Source organism: Arvicanthis niloticus, chromosome 1 (assembly GCF_011762505.2).
Source record: "Arvicanthis niloticus isolate mArvNil1 chromosome 1, mArvNil1.pat.X, whole genome shotgun sequence".
In the NCBI taxonomy this organism is placed as follows: Eukaryota; Metazoa; Chordata; class Mammalia; order Rodentia; family Muridae; genus Arvicanthis; species Arvicanthis niloticus.
This window is the reverse complement of record NC_047658.1, coordinates 137967307-137989182: the sequence shown is the minus strand read 5'-3', so window position 1 is coordinate 137989182 and position 21876 is coordinate 137967307. Positions and strand designations below refer to the sequence as shown.

Below are 21876 nucleotides of genomic sequence, written 5' to 3'. Positions count from 1 at the left end.
CCTCCCCTGTGTCATCCTTGAGCTCTGAGTACATGATTGCTAAATACCCCCAGGGAACTTGATATGCATAACTGAGTTTAATGTAGAAAAATAAAGGCTGCTTAGTTCTCTGTTATATTCCAAAAATGTGAAGCCCCACATTAAAACTATGGAACCATTAAACAGAAAGCTATTATAGATGTATAGACTTGGACCCATTTCCCTCCCTCACCCTCCTTCTTCTGTGTACATATATAATCTTATATATAATCTTACTCTTTTATTCTACATATACTTATTTTACTGGGAGCCAAGTCTGTTAGCTCATTCCTATAACCCCAGCTACTCAGGAAGCAGACAGACAGATAGACAGACAGAAAGACAGATACATACATACAGAGAGAGAAAGAGAGAGAGAGAGAGAATATTAAGTCGATGCCATGTACAGGCAAAATTTAAGGACTACTAAACAGACCTAAGCTAAACATTGGCGTATTGTTTATGCCTCCTCACATTTCCTAGCTTTATTCTTTAGTAACTATTATAATTCATCATCTAGTTCATGATATTTTTTTTCTTCCAAAAGTTCTGTTTTGTTCTTTGGGATAAGACAAGTGCAAATTATATTTTATTCACTTTCCCTCTATCACCTAAGAAATTCATAACTCCTGAAACTTTTAAAAATATAATTAGCTAATATAATAAATATTTATTAGGATTTACATATCCAGTAGAATATGATAAAAGCACACTAGGATGTTAATAAGATATAGCACATAGCTTATATATCAATATGAGTATTTGGTATATATTTTAATCTAGTGAAGCTGCATGTTATTAGTTTTTTTTATTTATTCATTTTCCTTATAAATTTTGTTCTGAATAACTTAAGTATCTCAGAAATCATGATTTTCAAGTCACACGCCACCTAAATTTCTCATTCCATAACTTCCTGGATAGAGTTTATGGTGCTGACTATATTGTGGATGGTGATTATTTAATTTCTTCTTTGGTGACCCAAGTGATGGCATTGATTGAAAGTATTGCAAAAAAAAAAAGAAGAAGAAAGAAAGAAAGAAAGAAAGAAAGAAAGAAAGAAAGAAAGAAAGAAATTATTGCCAAAGAAATGAGTCAGTCCATACCCAGAGGCAGATGTTCACAGTTAACCATTAATCTGATCAAAGGTTCCCAATGGAGAAGTTAGAGAGAAGACTGAAGGAGCCGAAAGGGTTGGTGGCCCCATGAGGAGAGCAACAATCCCAACCAGCCAGAGCTCCCAGGGTCTAAACTACCAGCTTAGGAGCACATGTGGAGGGACCCATGACTCCATCTGTATGTGTAGGGGAGGATGGCCTTGTTGGGCATAGGTGGGAGAGGAGATCATTGGTCCCATGAGGGCTGAACAATGAGTGGAGGGGGGGAGCTGAGGGTGGGGAGGCGGGAGTGGGGGTAGGTGGCTGCACACCCTTATAGAAGCAGAAGGAGGGGGGATGGAATAAGGGGTTCCTGGGTGGTGGGAGGAATGGGGTAAGGGGAAAAAATTCGAAATGTAAATATTATACCCAATAAAAGGGGGGAAAAAAGAAAAAAAAATGACTCAGTCTACCCAGTAGCCTAGCTACCCCTTTTTACAATGATTCATAACCCTGCAGATTCATGTGCCCACAAATGATTGCTGCCACCAGTTAATGATGCCTGCCTCATTTGATAAGAGATATTTTGTCTTTGTTACATTCTGACATCTCAGGATTCAGGTTATGATTAGCTGAGTAAATACTGTGATTAAATTTTAATTCATATATATATATCATATATATACATATATATATATATCCTCTACTTTTATCAAGTTGATGTTTCATGCAATTTAGCTAAAACAACAACTCCGAAAGAACACATGAAAGCCTGTTCCCATAATTTGACTTGAAGTGATAGCACTGTCAAAGCACAATTTACTATTTCAAAGAGCTACACAGAATAAATGATTTCTTTCTTTGAGAAACTCTCTAAACAGCTGATAAAATAAGCTTTCACTTCTATTTAGATCAAACTGACACTGCCATTGCCAATTCTAATTGCAATGTTTTATTTTCAATAACTCTAATGCTATGCTCTGTGACTGCTTTCAGTGGCCTTGATCAAATATTTAATGGTGCAACAATGTGCTACTGATACATTGTTTGCATGTGCTTGTCATATTAATCTCTCAAAGTTTGAGACTAAGATTCCCTTTAACCTTTAAAATAAGTTACAAATACACTTATATGTGGTATATACTCAATAGAGATTGCTGAAAGAATTAGAAACCAAACTGCTAGAACCTTCTAAAGTCCAAAATGGCTCAGAACCAAGATAGGTATCTCTGGAGAAAGGAAGTAATTGATCTCTTGGATTCAAACAGCCATGCAGTGTGAAATCTTCTAAAACCCCATTCATGAACTGTTTTGATTAGCATTACTCTGGAATGGTTTATGTTCAGGGAAACTGAAGTCATATACAACAGAAGTGTGTGCATATGCTTACTCATTAAAGTAAAGCATATGTCTTCAAAGAAATGTTCTATTCTTGGTAGATAAACATTCAGAAAAAGAATTCAGGATAATGCTCTAATCCCTTTTTAGTCCCCAGGATTGTAGATTTTTTAGACCTGACTAGGTTATCTAGTTGTTAGAGGGCAATTGTAGCCTAAGGAATACCATTTGCTCCCTGCTATGGATGTGGTTTTTTCCAGAGACCCTTTCTTGCCTCCTTTGAAAGTCACAGTTGTGTGACTCAGATATCACTGGGATGGTGATTTCTCAGTGATGAGAGTCAAAGTTCTGACACTTAGAGTAGATGTCACCATTCCTAGAGTTTAATTTAACCTTGAACTCTATTTATAAGATTTGTGTTTGAGATAAGGGCTCTCTAAAGTCCAGGCTGGCTTCTTGCCTCAACCTCCCCAGTGCTGGGATTACAGTTACATGCTATCCTGCCTCCTTTATCTGTGTGTGTTTTAGTAACTACTCGGGGGATATAAAAGCTAACTGAGTCTGTACAGCTGAACATACTATTTCTAAATACAAATGTCCTGCAAGACATCTGCACCAGCCTAGGATTTGCAGATGGATTTTGTAAGTATGCAGCCATATCCCCCTGCTCAGTTTGTTAGACTTCACTCTTCAGGGTTTTTTTTTTTTTTTTTTTTTTTTTTTTTAAGTGCCATCAAAATACAAGCAGGCATCAGGGACCTGCCTGTGAGCATGCTCCTGTCCCATTGTTTACTGGATACTACCTGAAGTTGTAGTAGCTCCTGTTTCATTACAGCTATGTCAAGTGCTGATAAAGTTCATGGTAACAGCCATAAATTCTGAAGTCACTCAGTCGAACCTCAGTACTTGAGAAAGAAGTAAGAGAACATGCTCATCATTAGTCCAGTGAATAAAAAAGTACAAAGATTCTGCTCCAGAAGCTAGGAATGACCTTAGAGCTATGTTTTATCATTATTTTAATTAATAAAGTTACATGTTTACATAGACACACACACATACAGATGAGACGGAGAGACAGGGGGCAGAGAGAAAATGCGTTCTTCTTAAATGTTGGAATTTAACAGTTCCTTGACTTTTTTCTTCTAGTTGTGTTTTATTCCATTTCTTCCTACTTATGCAAAGGCAATGGTATAGAAGGTAGATACTGTCTGTCTTAATGCAGAAGACTCAGAGACCTAACATGATGGGTGAGATGACAGGCGCAGTGTTGCAGCTCTGACATGGCTCTCTGCAAACACTGGCCTCTCTCATTATCACATGCATAAGAACCATACCCACACTCTTTAGAAACATCCAGATAAAAATGGGCCAAAAGTAACCATGATCAAATTCATCTATTTAAGTTCATATATATGTGCATGTTTACTATGGAAGGTGAATAACCGCTGTTGAATATAACTTCTCCTTTGAACTAGAGATGTAGCAGCTAAATGGTATGAAACCTGCCTAGTATGTATGAAAAACTGGGTTTGACCCCAAGTAGCCAAGAATGAACAATTAATTAATTAATTAATCAGATAATCTCTTATTTGAAAAGCGAACTGTCAGTAACCAGGTGCTAATATAAGACTCATTCTCCTGCCCACAGCTGGGACTCTGCATTTTTTTATATAGCAGTGGGCTGTTGAGAGGAAGCCACAAAATCCATGAAACTTAGTATGCCACTGATCCCTTCTTGAGCCTTCTAGGAAGTTGGATTTAACTGTCCCACTCGTAATGGCAAGGAATTCTTTGGCTTGATCCTCAGATGCTTTAAAAAAAGAAAAACCTAATGGAATGGAAATCATGTAATGTGGATCCAGTTAGACATTGGCCTCTGAAGCAACATTGGTGCAGAAATATAATGAACTCACATATACATGAATTCCTGGAGACTGAATACAGTACTCGTTCTATTTTCCATTTTCAGGGGTTCATTTGAAGATTCGACAACCAGATTCTACACAGCATGTGTGGTAGAAGCGTTTGCCTATCTGCATTCCAAAGGAATCATTTACAGGGACCTCAAGCCAGAAAATCTCATCCTAGATCATCGAGGCTATGCCAAACTGGTCAGTGTGTTTCACATATGGGTTGTGTCCTGAAATTTAAAAGTTCTCGTGTTCATTTGTTAACAGAAAAAAAAAATCTATTTTCCATTCCAATGTTATAAATTCTTAAAAGCAGCATTAGCATTGAAGTTTTTCATTAAAATGTATTTCCAATTATGTAAAATATTTTAATAATATTTAATAATATGAAAAATTAAATTGGAGAGGTTTGAATTAATAATAGCCCCACAAAGCAAGTGTTCTAACAAGTGTTAGAAAACACCCTTGTTGGGATATATTCATAGACCTGAAAGTATATATATATATGCAATCCTGTATTTCTAAGCAGCTTCCTGCAATGGAAATAAGTACTATACAAGACCATGAACCTTTTTGTATTTGGTATTAAAGAATAGAAGAATAGTGCTTATGGGAAATGAGTTCTGAGGTAACATCATCTAGGTTTTGTTAACAGTAACAGCACTATCAATTGGCTAAGAGTTCTAAAGAGCTACTATATAAGTAAAGTTCTTCATTTAAAAATGTTCAACTTCTAAGAGCTCTGGACCCATTGGTGCTTGTTTCTAGTTGTAAACTTTTGGAATTGCTACCCATGCATGGTTTTTAGATACATCCAAATCAATGGCATGAAACTGTTTGCATCTAAACCAAATCACTTTACAAAAGGGAGGCTTTCTGTATTTGCAGCTCCTTCAAAACATTCCACTAAAAGGAGATAGATTTTGTTTTATCTGCTTGTTTACCAGGGGGAAATGTTGCTCCCTTCAGTGTATCACTCAGCTCCTTCAAAAGTAAACCTTCTTCTTGTATATTCAATATTAGAGCTGTGAGCTTCATAGCATCCAAAAAGACTCATGTATGTGCTGTGGAAACTTTTGCGAGGACCCACCTAGACCTCTGCCTCTTTAAAAGAGAAATTCTTTCTTTATGCCACAACCACTATTGGCAAAAGAAAAAAAACAGTAGGAAAAAATGAACAGTGTTTAAGAAATAGGCTTTTCTTTTAGTGATTTCAATTTTATCCATGTTCAGGTTTCACTTTCTCTTTGGAACTGAATGTGAACAGGGCATCTGTGTCTGCAAACATATAAACTTCCTTTTAGAAGACAGGACTGTAATGAATTATTTTTGTTTATTGGTACCATCAGTGACTTGACCATAAATAGCTCAAGCCATCTTGCTTTCTCTTTTCCTAAGGTTGACTTTGGCTTTGCAAAGAAAATAGGCTTTGGAAAGAAAACATGGACATTTTGTGGGACTCCAGAATACGTAGCCCCAGAGATCATCCTGAACAAAGGCCATGACATTTCAGCCGACTACTGGTCACTAGGAATTCTGATGTATGAGCTTCTGACTGGCAGGTATGGCCAATTGCAGGGGACTGTGAATGACTGTAGGCCTCAGACACCTGTGCACTCCTGCCTTTGGCACTCTGATTAGATGGTTTTAAAGAACATCTCACTATCCCATGGAATTCAACTTATTTATGCAGGTAGTCACAGAATCCGAAAGCAAGCAGCAAAGCAGGTCACAAGAGTGCAGCCAACTCAATAACCAACTTTAATCATGCCATCACTGTCTTCGTGTGTGTGTGTGTGTGTGTGTGTGTGTGTGTGTGTGTGTTAGAGATTAAATTTCCTTGAGATTTATTAAATTAGTCCTTTAGCTGAAAATATAGTATAACCATATGAAAAGTTTTAGGGTCAGATTTCCGTACCAGCAACAGGACCTGCTAGCAGGTTTTGTATCTAAATGAAACATGAGCTCTTTGTTCATTATTTCTATAATATTATACACAATAGGAATGGCCCAGGGCATAAGACACACTATAAGTTTCTCAAGAAATAATGTGAAAGAAAAAAATGGACCACCATAATCTGTGCTAAAGACGATGAGTAACATCCAGGGTCATCATGACCCATGGAGTTCAGAAGAGGTGTCTGTATGGTATAAGACTGTGTCAGAACCCTGCAGGAAGGGAGAATGTAGATGCAGAGAGAAAGGCAAAAGACATTTTAAGCATGGCTTTCCTCAAAAAGATAATTTTTAAATAAAACAAAGATATGATTCAGAACTCTCACTATCAGTTACTGCCATCAGCAGGATGTTCAGAGTAACAGCACCATGATATGTCTGAGGCTAATTTTTCATATCAGTGTTAAGAAATAAATATCTTAATATCAGAGCCACAAAAGCATGATATGTGTTGTTGGCCTTTAAAGGACTAGGGGTCCAGTTAGAAGCAACCTTCTCTTCAGCACCTTTAACGTTAAAAGACACCACACCGTATCAATAACCATGTGGTTCCAACGAAGAAAATAGATTTACAATAGAGAAAATAATTTACAACAAAATATTCCTAAAATAAGAACATGGCATATAACATCTTCACACATACCTTTCTTGCAAACACTAATTGTCCAAGTCAACAACAGGGTGAATCTGATTAAAATCTCAACAAAAAAAACTGGCAAATAGACCGATATTGTTTTACTTTAATTTATTAGAATTTAGATTAAGTAATTTAAATGCTATTAAAGATAATGTAAATATTACACTCTTTAACAATTTTAATGCCAATACTAATTAGCATGTAGAAAGGAAAGGGCTGGATTAGCTATTGCTATATTTATTTTTCATCATTCAAATATAATAATTGCAAATATTTTCATAATGAAAGCATGTGATAATAAAATTCAAACTTTCAGCATTTTTTCTTTATTTTAGAACAATATTTTAGAATTGATATTATTGTTAAAAATGTTCAAAGCTTAACATTTCTTTCAGTGTTACTCCATCTTGAAGCAAAATTAAGTTGAACATACATCTACATTTTAAAAGTCATATATTCTTCAGAAAAGAGCAGGCCTCCGAGAGACAACCACCAAACAGGACAAAACAAGACACAATAAGACAAGGCAAAAGCCCTCATATCAAGGCTGGACAAGGCAACCAAATAAGGAAATAAGTTGGGGATGGATAGATAGATAGATAGATAGATAGATAGATAGATAGATAGATAGATCTGTTCCTGCTGTTAGGAGTCCCACAAAACCACCAAGCTAACCACCATAACATATATGCAGAGGACCTGGTACAGAGGGGACATGGATCTTGAGGGGAGGAACAGAAAGGAGAAAGTAGGTAGAGTGGAGGGGTGGCAAGACTGGGATTGGGATGTATTGTATGAGAGAAGAATCTATTTCAAATGCTTTAAAATGTCAGAATATAAAATTAATATTTAATGAAAAGGATTTCTGGTTTTCTTAATAGAACTATTTTTTTTTTTTTTTTTTTTGGTTTCTCAAGATAGGGTTCTTTTTGTTTGTTTGTTTATCCCTAACTGTTCTGTAGTCCAGGCTGGACTCAAACTCACAGAGAACAACTTGTCTCTGCCTCCCAAGTGCTGAGGTTAAAGGTGTGCACCACGACTACCCAGCCCCAATAGAACACTTAAACTGATTTAACATCTGAGAGAAAAGGCAGACAAATGTCCTAATGGAGGGTATTTTAAATGATGATGAAACTTGACCATACATCCATCATAAATTTTACTAGATTCTTCTTCAAATCAGAAAATGTACAGCTACCTAAAATACAGTTCTTTTGAATTAACTATTGTTCTACAGAATGAGTTTTGTGTTTTCTTTAATTATATCTTTTGAAAGTTTATTATCATGTCATGATTATCAGCTTCAATAAAAAAGAATTTATTATGTCTAAAAAAAGAAAAAAGGCATATACAATATAATTCTGTCTCTGTTCATATAGACAAATAAAATTGTGTTCATTGAATGTTGATTATTAATATTTTGGGTCATTATATAACTTATTTTCTACTAAATAATATATAGTCATTAATATTTCAGCAAAGACTAAGCATGCATCATCTCTAAAATATACTAAAGGCATCTCTAATAAATCATTTAGTTGTGTAAAATAAACATGAATATAAAAAACATGAATTAGAAAGTGCTAAATTAATCACAGAAGACTCTAAGGATTTGATTCTTCATTCCTGAAGCAAGATTAAAACTGGCAAGCTAACTTAAAAGAGTCAAAAGAACATTCCATTCTGACACCACAAGAAGGGCAAGCACTAGGAGATTAAACAGAATTGTATTTGTGCATTTGAATGGTAATTAAAGTTGCATATTATTAATAATGTACTAAAGTAAATAGAAAGACACACACAATCAAAGGAAATTCAATCACACCCTAAAAGTGAGGAATATGGACATGGGGGCCTAAAATAAAGTAATTCATAAGATTTATTCCCCAAGGAAGTATAAACTCTACATTTAGAGAGTCATTTCAGAAGAAAGAATTTGTTAAGTGTGTGATAGTCACACAAGTTGAGCCCAGTAAGGCAGAGTGGGAAAGACAGGAGCATTTAGGAGACAGCACACTAACCAAGCATAAGGGAAGAGGGATCAAAGGACAGAGGGACAACGGCACAAGCTGCAGCTGCACCTACCAATGGCTCTGCTCAACAGTGATTTATGCTTTGTTAGTTTCTAATTCTCATCCTGTTGTCGTAGCTAATGCAATGCCCTGCATTAAAGCTGATGTCATGAATCTTACTGTGCCAACACTTTGAATCTTATTCAGAGAGTAAAAATACCATCTCTCTATCTTCCTCCCTGCCAGCCCACCTTTCTCAGGCCCAGATCCTATGAAAACCTACAATATCATACTGCGGGGGATTGACATGATAGAGTTTCCAAAGAAGATTGCAAAAAATGCTGCTAATTTAATTAAAAAACTATGCAGGTGAGTGTTCGGGGTGCATCGTTGTTAAGGAATCACAAGATGGAAATATTCGGCTTTGTTTTCACATGACTATCATCTTATTTTTAGGGACAACCCGTCAGAAAGGCTAGGCAATTTGAAAAACGGAGTCAAAGACATTCAAAAACACAAGTAAGTATTCTTCAGAATTCAGAAATCATGATAAATTCCCCAAGGTGGAAGTCTTTAGTGATTGGCTAGAACATTCAGAGAGAAGGGTTTTAAGAACCTTTCTATGTGTATTTGGAAATTTGCTCATTAATATCCAGCAACTCACTGACTTAGTTTCTCTCAATTAACACTACCTAGTAGTTATATGTTTTACCCCTTTGGCACAAAGAAAAAAATATTTTTTTATTCTAATAAAATGAAATTGCTCACTAAAACATTTATTTTTCAAGTAAAGGTGACATGTATATATGTGTGTGTGTGTGTGTATGTATATACATATATATGTATATATACATATATATACATATATATATGGAGAGAGAGAGAGAGAGAGAGAGAGAGAGAGAGAGAGAGAGATTGAGATTTCTGAGCATCAGTGGCACTGGGATGCAGGAGTTAAGGACCCAGCTCTTCATCCCATTTATAGTAGCTGGATCTTTTCTTTAGGATATCTCTACTCAAGTGAAAATGGGACTCTTGACTTTGTTGAGGAGAGTCCTCTGTTTCAGGTCAGGCAAAGGTGAAACAGAGTTGAAGTTATTAGAAAGAGATTTCTATCATAAGCACAGGGGTGGACACAAAGAGAGCACTCAAAAAGAATAAGATATACCCAAGTATGGTCATGGCCTTCTCAAGACATGTGGGTATTTTAACAATAGCCACCTGTTCAGCTTTGGTGGCTGTCAGCTTATATCTTCAAGGATTGCTAGAAAACTTCTTTTTGCAAAAGAAGTACCTTGGTTAGAACAGAAATCTGATAAATTAGAAAGCTGAGTTGCCAGGATTGCCAAGGAACTGAAGACATCTTTTACCACACATGTGCTTTCTAGTGAGACCCTTAGATAATTGTAGGTTTACAACAAGGAATTAACTGTAGGTTTACAACAAGGAATTAACTGTAGGTTTACAACAAGGAATGAACTGTAGGTTTACAACAAGGAATGAAGCCGATTGCTTCCAGTTTTAACAAGTGTATAAAAGGAACTTTGTCTCTGTGTAGGTGATCTTCACAGCAAATGGTTAATTTGGATGTTGTTCTTGACTCTGATCTAGCAGGAGACTTTGACAAGACTCCAGAGTGAAACATTACTTCTCGTGTCTTCTTAATTTTCTCTTTCCATCTTGTGTCAGTTTCCCCCTGTGAGACTGTGATCCCTTAGTCTTAATGGCACACGCTGTTCATTCAAAGAGATATATTCTAAAACTTCTTCACTGCTAAACAGGGATGCATAATTAAACATCCAGCTAGCGAAAGTCTCCAACTGTGATAAGGATGAGATAAGAATCTGAGTTTGGATGCTGGAGGAGCGTCATCCCATGGAAATTATAAGAGATAGCATAATTAATTGGGACATCAAATGATATAAATGAGAAAGTATAACATAGATTGTTATATTTAATATTAGAACAGCAATGCCTCTTTATGCATGAGATAACTGACAACCATGGTGCCAGGAAATGACTAAATCTTAAGTCAGAATCTGACCTAGAGTGGACACAACACAAAACCTGATGTGTCAAATACAGATGCACTCCACTCAAAAAATGAATGGCACAGGTTCTCAGAATATCAAGGGTCATTGTCCTTATCTTATCTTCTTTTTAAAAACCTTACATCTTTGAGAATTCCATATACGTACACAATGACATATAATCATTGTTCATAGCTACCCTCTGTTTTCCCCTGCAACTCCTCATGGATCCCTTGTGAGTTTCAAAGTAAGAGTCTTTGGGCTGACATAAAAACTTACCAGTAGTTGTATATTGAGAATGTGACAAAACATAAAAGAAAAATTCCAAGAAGAAATCCAGTGGTAGAACAAACATATTTTAAAAACAAAACAAAACAAACGTGTACTGGGGTTGTGACCACTGAGTATATTTGCTCATTGTGCCTAAAAAATAACGACACAAAGCCAAACATGTAAATTTGTAAGTGGGACTTGTCTTTGCATTTAGGAAGTTTCGTTGTGCTGGAGAGATAGCTCAGCGGTTAAGGAAGTTATGATATTAAGATGCCTTATTTGTTTATTCTTTGAAAATGATATTAAAGTGTTTCAGAATTTACAGGTTTAAGTTATCACTGAGATTAGGGAATCTCAAGAGGGACAATTTTATTATACAATATAGCATGTGAAGTCTCTCGGTCTGTGCAGTCGGGTCTCCTTTCAACCTGAGATTGTCAGCACACATGGGAGATGCTTACATTTCTGACAGGGAGGAATTTGGTTACGATCTCATTGACAATCCCTTTCTCAGAATGTGCTGACCCTTTGTAGGGAAAGGTGCTTAGTTCTGTCTCCTGGGTAATTATGACAAAGCAGACAGGACATTGTGACTATTTGAATTGTAGACTTTAGGATCCTTTAACCCCAAAGACATAAATGACTGGAACAGTTAATACTTTTCCTCCCAGGGGGAATGAGTCATGAAGTCACTGAATGAGTTTCTGCTGGTCTGTCTGAAACAAGAGTTTTATGTTGCCCTGAGTCTCCCAGTCATTTTCTGTCTGTCTATGACCTATGCCTTCTCTGCTTTGGTGTAAGATGGGCTTACATTTGGTTCTGGGACAGGTATATCACAGCAACTTTTGTTTATCCACCAACATTGCCATTCTGTGATTGCCTTAGCTATTTATGTACTATAGAGTCTAGCTGCTAAAGTCAGATGTGAGTCTGGGGTTGTTCCTTACCTAGCTTTTAAGTGAGGGGTCATAATGCTGTATCTTATTCTGCTACATAGAAGACACAGGGCTTTTCCAGGGTTGTGGCTTAGGGCCATCCTTATAAATACCACACAAGTCTACTTAGTAAGTGATCCTAAATTGCTGCTTAAGGCAAAGAACAAAACCCCTATACTGAAAGGAATATTGAAATTTTTTACCAGTCCAGAATTTTCTTGAACATTTCAATGTTGACTGCCAGCTTCTGAGTGGGAACACTTACTAGGAAACCTTGGGCATCTTCGCTCTTCAAAGGCAGCCATCATGGGAGCTGAAAGCCCAGAATTCCCTTGGGAAGATAGGACTAGTTTAGGCTGCTGTTTGTGGTCTTTTAGCCCCTGTAGAACATCATCCCAGGCCCTCTGGCTTTAGAAGTCTCCCCCAAAATGTCAAGTGTTATTCTGATGGGTCTATTCTTAGGAATGACTTGTTCTTTCTGTTGATACTTCCTTTGTCCTGTTAATTAAAACATCTACTGCTTTGATTTTATGATTTGTGGGGAGTTTCTTTTCTTGCCCTGCCTATTTGCTGCTCTTTGTACCTCCTGCATCTCTTCCCTTAGATTTGGGGATTTTCTTCTATGGTTTTATTGAAAATCTTTTCTGTGCCTTTGGGCTAGGTTTCTTCATCTATAGCTATAATTTGTATCTTTGGTCTTTTTATAGGGTCTCAGATTTCCTAAATGTTTTGTTCCTCTGTGTGTGTGTGTGTGTGTGTGTGTGTGTGTGTGTGTGTGTGTGTGTGTGTCTGTGTCTGTCTGTCTGTCTGTCTGTCTGTCTGTCTGTCTGTTTGTGTGTTTAGCTTAACATTTTCTTTGACTGAGTGATCTATTTCTCCTATCTTTTCTTTAATAACCTGATAATATCTCTTCCACTTGATCCAGACTGTTACTGAGACTTTCCTGTGACCTTTATTTTTTCCTATTTCATTTAGTTTTATATCATTTTGGCTTCTCTTCAAAAACTCCATCTCTTTCCTAAATTTTATTTTCATATCTTGTTTTATTTTCATCACTTCATATTCAATTCTTTGTGTTTTCATGCTCCTCAGGCATTTGTCCACATTGAGTTCCTTTGAATATATTTATAATGTTTTTTGAGTTCCTTCAATGTATTTATAATTGCTGTTTTGAAATTATCATCTTGGTTACTTTTCTCAGAGACCATTACAATGAGACTGGTGATTTCTAGAGGAGATAATATTGTCTTGGTTATTCAGTGTATGTGTGTGTGTGTGTGTGTGTGTGTGTGTGTGTGTGTGTGTGTGTTTCCAGTGGGAATTAGGCATCTGTTGGCAATTTTAGGTATACCTATCTCATCTCGCCTTTACTTGGATGTCAGTTCGCTGCTACCTTAACTTTCTAGGTTATGGACCAGCTGAATGGTTCTTAGTGTTCAGTCCTGGGGCCACTCTGTGTCAATATGTAGATGGTGTTTCAGAAGCTAGAAGTAGTCCTAGCTCAGCAAATGTGGACACAACTTGTGAGTCTTTGAGGCTTGGGATAATTGCTCTGCCAGTCTTCAGTTATGGAGCCCTCCTCGGTCTCTGTGGGTGCTACATGGGTTGGAGGAGCTGGGATCACAGTGAGAGTAGGCAATGCTCTGTAGGGGTAGGATATAGGACAGCACACCATCCTCAGGTGGAGGTGGGTGTGGTGGGAGCCAGGGTGGGTATTCTTATCTGGAGTTAGGGGCATAAGACCTGATGAACCCCATGTATCTCGGTAGATAGGGTGACAGACTGTCTTTGGGAGTTTCTACCTAGAGTTCCAGGTCAAACTTCATACTTTGCTGAAGAAGGGTAATATATGCAATAAGCAGGTAGTTGAGAAGTATGGGTTTAGTGGACCTACCTGGAGTTCAGGTTCAACTGTATACTGTGTGGTAGCAGTGTGTGGAAAGGGCAGCTAGTCTGCATTGGGTGAGAAGATGCACTATTGGACCTAGTGAAGTACAAAGTCACACTAAATACAGTGATTAGGGTGGCTGGTAGGCAAGTGGGGGTGGGGAGCAGGTTTGAGGAACATACCAGAAATTCCCGGTTGGATTCATATGATGCTGGGTTGGAGTGGTGGGGAAGGTGACTGATAGGCAGACATACAGGCAGAATGGGTCTAGAGGAAGCTGCATGGACTTATGGGTTATATTCCACTTAGTACAGAGGATAAAGAGGCTAGTGGACAGGAGTACACACAGAAAATATCTGAGAAGACCTGCCTATTGTCCCCTGCTAGATCTAGGTAGTTCATAGTTCAGCTGATAGGTAGGTCAATAGAAGGGTTCTTGGCAACCTGCCTCTAGTTCCAGATCAGTTTCCACTTGAGAAACTGGGTAGGGTGACTAATAGGCAAGCAGGTGGATGGACTGGATCTGAGAATCCTGTCTGGAGCTCTTAGTTATACTCCAAGAGGTGGCAGGTGATGTGCCAGGTAGGGTGGCTGAGAGTTGAGTGGGCAAAGAGACTCTGAGAAGCCTCCCTGGTGTTTCAGGTCAGACTTGTGCTAGGTGACTCTGTGAGATAGCTTATAACCAAGCAGGCTAAATGGGTATAGAATTCCTATTGGGGGCTCCATGTTAGACTCAAAGTGGTACCAGGTGGGGAGGGAGCAGCAGATGGGTGGAGTGTAGAGTCGCTGATAGAATTGGGATAGTAGGCTGGGCTTAGAGGTCCTAACTGAAGTTCCAGGTTAGAGTCTATGCTATGTTTATGGGGGCAGGACCACAATGGGTACCTGGCTACTGGGAGGGCAAACCGAATTGGTGTGGAAGACATCTCTGGGGTTGTTCATTCAATCCTATGTGGTTTGGAAGTGGCATGTTGTGTGGGGTGGCTGATGGGCAGTAGCTGAGGCAGACAGGGACTGGGGGACTTACCTGGAGTTTCAGGGTGTACTCCATGCTTTGTGGGAGGTGGGGTGTAAGTAGAGAGTACTGCCCACAGGCTGGTAGATGGGCTGAATGTGTCTCTGGATCTTCCTGTAGTTCCTGGTGTACTTCACATTATACCTGTGCAGAGAATGCAGTGGGTAAAGGACATAGGGACAGAATGAGTCTCAGGGAACTTCTTGCAGTTCTAAGACACATGCTATGCTCTATAGTAGCAATATAGTAAATAGAGTAATTAATAGGCTCATGGGCATTGGAATGGATCCAGGAACCTATTTGGAGTCCTGGGTCAGAATCCATGTTGTGTGGTTAGTTGCACAGTAGTTAGAGTGTCTGCTAGGCAGGTTGAAGGCATTGTGAGGACTCTGTGCAGTTCCTTGTCAGGTTCCATCCACACTTGGATCCAGGCTGAGTGGCAGGTTGGGTAACTGATAGAGAGGCCAACAGAGTAAGTGTAAAACGCCTGCCTTGTGTTCCAGGAAGAACTTTCTGTGGTGCTGGGCATTGCATTGGGCAGGGTATCAATAGGAAGGTGGACAGGTAGAATGAGTCTGGAGGACCTGGTTGTAGAGTTTAAGGCTCGAAGTGGGTAGGGAAGCTGATTGGTGAGCTGGTGTAAGGGATCTAGATCTTTCTTTCTTTGCAGAATAACTATATTCCAACGAATACCCAAGAAGGTATCTAAAATGCAGACAAAACATTTTAACTTTCTCTTACCAACAACAGTTTGTTATGGGTTTTAAGTCCTATAAATGATAACAGGCACTTAGACACAGCTGAAAAAACTCATTCATCTCTGTAGTAGGCCTCCAAAGGAAACCAAAAACAAGATAAAAGTCTGTCTCTGCCTTCATTGTACATGTCTGCCTCTTTCCTTTGGGTCACCTGGTTATGTCTGCGGGGAAGCATATTAATCACTCAGGAAAGCACAGAGTTAAGTCATTGTTTTAAATCATTGTAGTCCAGGAACATCACTCCCAAGATAGAGGCCATTATCCATGAAGGCAGCCTGCACTAAAAAGAAGGAGGAATCCTCTCTTATGAGCCAGCCTATCCATTCAAGCAATAGGGACGTCTCTGAACCATCTTGTTAAACTAGGACTGAGAGAGTGATCAACCGAATAACATCTCTACCAAGTCTGCCCAGTCATTCCTCTTGTTTTCTTCTCATTATTTTCTACCTAAGTGTTAAGTTAATGTTAGTATCCAAAAAGATGAACCCAGGGGCCATTAGGACCCACTATCTGTTTCTGTAACACAACTACATAGATCAAACCCCTCTCTCTAAGCCTTGCCATTACAGTCTCTTCAATTGGCATAATTGGGACAAATGACCAAGCTTTGTCTGTTGAGGCTATTGGAGCTGGAAGCATTCTGTCTTAAAATCCCCATTATACAGTGAATTAAGAGGAGTTTCAGTTAATTTACTTTCCAATTTATATCAGTGTGCAATTGTCTCATCAACTGACTCGGTACCATATGAATAATATGCTAATATCAGTATATGCATAAATATAGAACAAAGACCCTGGCTGTGAAAGTCACCTGGGTAGGGACAAGATTCTTTTGAGAGATGTTGCAAATACAAATGTTAAAATAGCAACTAGTCATACTCAAAAGCCCTATTTCATATGGCCTTTCTCCTCTTCTACAAGCCTATGTTCTAGGAACCTCATTGATAGGAAGAAGTGTGTCTAGATCCCCTTGTGTAAGTCCTGTAAGTTAGCCACCATTTGCCTTATCAGATTGCAAACCCAGGTATCCATGTAGCCACCCTGTATACCCCAAAAAAAGGGGCAACAGGGATTGAAAGGACATGTCTTCGCTAACTTTTGTGGTACAGCTTGAGCTATTGTTAACACTTATATCACACCATCTCTTGAAATGCTCACACCCATAATACTTGGGTGAGTCTTATTCTTCACAAGTGTTTGTCTTTCTAGTAATCCTCATGCTGAAATCTATGGTAAAAATCCTCTCCTAACAAATTCTAACTCTGCCATGCACTGGCTCACCTGAAGTTATTTTCTGCAATAAGATCAAGAATCCATTTTCCATGTTAGTAGAGGTCTCAGAAAGACCACCTCAGGCTGCTACAAGTGACAGTGTGGGACTGGTCTCTGATCTTCCACCTTCACTGTACCTGCGATGTTAACTCACTGGTAAAGATGAAATGTACTTGTAATGCATAGAGCTAAGCATATTGTGATGTTTACTAAATTATAAAATGGCAAGAACCTATACAGACAAAAATTGAAATTACAAAAAAAGTGTTGTATGATAAGTTGGTATGTGAATTTGATAATTATACTTTAAGTGTAAATATTTTAAAATTTACACTTAAGTGTAAAATATTTTATAGATAAAATTATAATTATTTTAATTATTTGATGTTTAACAATTATATTTATTTTATATCTTTAATATTATTTTATATATTTATTATATTTGTTTTATGTTTATTATTAAATAAAATAGTTAACAGTTATAAGATATAATTATTTTTAAATATTTTTAAATATTTAAATGTTTTAAATACTTGAATAGTTTTTTACATTTTGTAAAATAAGCTAATTGAAAACATTCTGAGCCAGATGTGGTAGCACAGATCTGTAGCAGGATATTTATTCTGCTACATTGTATTCGCAGTGGAACTGGTGATTAGGCAGTAGAAGAGGAGGTGGAGCTGTGAGAAGAAGAGAGAAAGGGGAGGGGAGAAGTAGAGGAAGGGGAGGGGGAAAAAGAGGAAGAGGAGGGGAGAAAGAAAGGAAGAGCAGGAGAGGAAGGAGGCTATCATCTATGGAGAACCACAAATGGGTTGAAAGCTGTCCTGGGTAGCAACTTCTATCAAAAGGTTAGATATTGGGTAACAACTCTAATTGTGCGGGCATCTTGTTAATTGAGCATTTCTAAGTATATAAATCCTTTAGATAATCATTAAGCTTTAAGAGTCTCATTTACTGGGTACTGCTAGGATGGCAGATACTGTCTGGGGTTCGGCCAAGCTTTGTGGATGCAGCATGGTAGATTGGCAGAGCCATGACCCATGCTGGCATCTTGTGGGTGCCAGGGCCTGCCCATCTAGCTAGCCGGAGCCCTGGTCAGAGCTGAGGAGAAGCAGGAACATGGTGGCTGCCTGGGAACAAGCCAGACCGGTGCAGTTCTCTAAATATCACCCTTACACAGATCTGTAATGCCAACACGTTGAACTGGAGGCAGGAGGATCCAGAGTTCAGAGTCATTATCACCCACATAGAAAGTCCAAGGTCATCATTCTGGACTCCATGAGACCCTTTCTTGGGTGGAAAAAAAAGATCATAATTAAATAGAAATAATGTCTATTTCCATCACATGAAAACATTTGCCTGGCTGCTTTCTACCACGTATATCAAATGTTTTGTAGTGAGAATATGTAGCAGAGAGGTGGTGTCTTTATCGTCTTTATTTTTGCTTTCTAGGTGGTTTGAGGGCTTTAACTGGGAAGGCTTAAGAAAAGGCACGTTGACACCTCCCATAATTCCGAGTGTAAGTAGACTTTTCAGCTTATGAATAGTGTGCTCTTGGTGGTACCTTTTAACCAACAAAGACTCATTATTTTTAGAGTTTTATATTCAGGTGTCAAAAATCTATGAAGTACCATATTATAATGATGACATATTCTAAAATCCAGACATAATACCAACAAGTCTAGGGCTGGTTATTATACATGTAACCTACCTTTCTCTTTTTAAATTCTTCATTGGAATTCAGATTCATTTTATCCATGAATACATGTCAGCTTTTGTTATGGTACATGTTAAAAATGAGCATCTGGACTTGTTTCTGGTTTCATTTACACACCCACACCTACCCCAGCATGACTTTGAAGCCATGTGTTCTTTCCTCCTTCTATTAATAACTGTAAGGAGGTTCTCTCTTCCTAACACAGTTTATTTGGCAGGGGATGGAGAGGCATTCTGCTAAAGAGCTACATCACATGAACTGTGCACATCAAATTAATCTCAAATAGACTTCAACGGAATGAAGTTGCTTCTTTCACCTGAACCTACCCTGTCTAACGCATCCCACTTCACTTAGTAGATGGAAAAAGGCATGCTTTGTGGCTCTGTGAATTTTGTTTATATGCTTTGACTCTCTCAGATTAATTCAAGATTCTTTGTAGACAGAAACATTTTCCTTTCTTCCAAGATTTATTTCTCTGCTGATTGTTTTTCATTCAGGAAACAAAGTAAAAATACCACACTCATGTCTCACAGCATAGATCCCAGTTACATTCATGGGGTTTTGTCTTCGGTGTAAGGGTAGAATAAGAAAAATAGAAGTCCCAAATATTTGATGTAAAATTTTCTCACCTAAATTTTTCTGGGACCACTTTTATACTGTAGGAATATTGCATAGGTTTTGGTTGAGGTTCTGGAGATTGGACTTAATCAATGTGTAAGAATTGTACTCAAGTGGAGAATAAACCTCTAAACTCCCATTATACTTAGAATAAACATATTTCTTAGAATTCTTTCATTATACTTTTTAAAATACACATACAAATTTTATGAAATGCCTGCTTCTCTGGCTCATTCCAGTCCCCTCTCTTATGGGGCCATCAGGTTGGCTAGTCCACTAGCTCTAGAACATAGAACCCTTTCAGGACCTTGGTGTGTTCTACACCCTCTTTATTGAAAAGTGACTCTCAAGTTAAAATAATACTTTTGTAAAACAGATTTTCTATGACCACTCAAATTTTCATAGCACCTTGTAGTTTTCTTCATAATACTATAATTTTGTAATTCCTTAAATGTTTCTGTGATTATTTTGTTTCATGTACACAATTATTAATGACAGTCTACTTTTCCCTGGGTGTAAGAAGAACGCCTGTTTCCAGTTCCTCAGTCATGCAAACTTTAAAGCAAAACATTCATCCAGTAGTACATGTTCAAAAATGTTTTTTGAATGGAGAAGGAGGGAAAAAATACCATTAAAAATTCAAGCTGTGTCAGGTGTGGTGGCACATGCCTTTAAATCCCAGCACTCACACCATTAATTTCAACACTCTGGAGGCAGAAACAGGTGGGTCTCTGTGAGTTCAAGGCCAGCCACGTTTACATATTTAATTCTAGGCAAGCAGAGGTTACATAGTGAAATCTTGTCTTGATACAACAGCACCACAATTCTAGTCCAATGTAAGAAGAAAATTTGTACATTTGCAAGATAAAATATTACCTTTCCATAAACAGATTGAAATTCTGGCATTTGTAACAACATAAGTGGGAAGGAAAATCACTTTCTTAATTCAGGCACAGAAAGATAGAGTATACAGTTACTCCCATGTGCAATCTAAAGGCAAGTTCTCCTTATAGTGTTGAAATTAGATGTTGCTTACCAAAGGCTGACAAAAATAAGACTGCCAGAAGAGTGGAGAAAGGGTAACTGATCTATAGCTAAATATTATTGAATGCATACATCTATCAGGTTACCCATCAATATGTACAGATTTTGCTTTTATGTACCTGTTTTAAAATAAAGAACTATCTTGTTAAATAATGGAAAATAAAAATCTGTAGGTCACAATTCTACCACAATCACCAAAAGCCTCTTGTCCCTTCTATCGCCTTGCAGGTTGCGTCACCCACGGACACAAGCAATTTTGACAGTTTCCCTGAGGACAGCGATGAGCCACCACCTGATGACAACTCAGGCTGGGACATAGACTTCTAATGTATTTCTCTTACCTGCTTCTGCCTTGCTGAAGACAGCTTTTTTTCTGAGACACAGCTGCCAGCAAACCTGAGGGAAAGAGAGAAGATTAGTGCTCGGGGTCACCATGATGCCTTTGATCGATGCTGCTCCAGTAACTACAGTGGCATTAGGACTTATTGCTTAGATTACGATAGTGCTCTTTACCTGTTTTATGTTTGAACCTAAAATAGCAGTTGACATGGTGGTCCTGAAGCAAAGCCTTTCAACGGTAAAGTGATGTTTTCTATTGTTGCGATAACCTTGCTTTGCTCTGATTATATTTTGAAAGAGTGTAGGAAACACTTCAATCTAGTAGAAGAGTCTGTATCTTGCTAGAACTACCAAGAAGAATAGAGAATAATATATTTGGTACGATAGATGACTGTGGTACGGAACCTGGGCTACATTCCCTTTCATCAAGAGAAAGGACTTGGAGCCTGTGACTGAAAGCTGGTATATATATCGTACAATGAGGACCATACATCTGTGGGTCACAGAGTTCATGTCAAACCAGTGCTAGATGTTTCTGAGTTTCTTTCCAAGCTGATGACGAGACTGAATGTTACCTTTTCTTTCTGATTGATTCTAAACATTGGCCCTGATTTTAAAAAGCACAACTGTATGGTTTCTGTACAAGCCGCCCGTGGCAGGTACATAGTATGTTTTTGGAGGATGGAAAATGTGTGTAAAAACTGAGAAATTGACATGACAATATGGAAGTGGAGAAAGGAATTCACAACACCATTTCATATCTTTAAAAAAAAAAAAAAAACATATTGTGCTTAAAGATGGTCCTGGAAATGACTAGCAGCTGATTGGTTTTATTTATTACCTAACACCCTCAAACTGAGACTTAAACTATTCTCTTTTATAAGAATAAATCCTTGGGGAAAGGGGTGGGGTAGGGTGGGGAGGAATTAAGACCCATCCAAAAATAAAAATGCAAAGGTGCTATGTCTTCTTTTCATCTGTAACGTCAGTGTCTGAATGGATGACACAGATTCTAGTCATCA

The 21876-nt window shown here is 38.0% G+C and overlaps 1 protein-coding gene across 2 annotated transcripts in view; it reads left to right on the top strand.

Annotated features, from left to right (window-relative positions):
- Prkg1 (protein kinase cGMP-dependent 1) overlaps positions 1–21653 on the top strand; it is a 1132342-nt gene extending 1110689 nt beyond the window's left edge. For both annotated transcript variants that reach the window (XM_034518638.2, XM_034518571.2), the window contains exons 13-18: positions 4420–4561; positions 5759–5922; positions 9212–9334; positions 9422–9484; positions 18589–18655; positions 20744–21653. In XM_034518638.2, coding sequence (XP_034374529.1) covers positions 4420–4561; positions 5759–5922; positions 9212–9334; positions 9422–9484; positions 18589–18655; positions 20744–20842 — 658 coding nt within the window. In that variant the 3' untranslated portion in view covers positions 20843–21653. The remainder of the gene's footprint in view (positions 1–4419; positions 4562–5758; positions 5923–9211; positions 9335–9421; positions 9485–18588; positions 18656–20743) is intronic.
- The last annotated feature ends 223 nt before the right edge of the window (positions 21654–21876 follow it).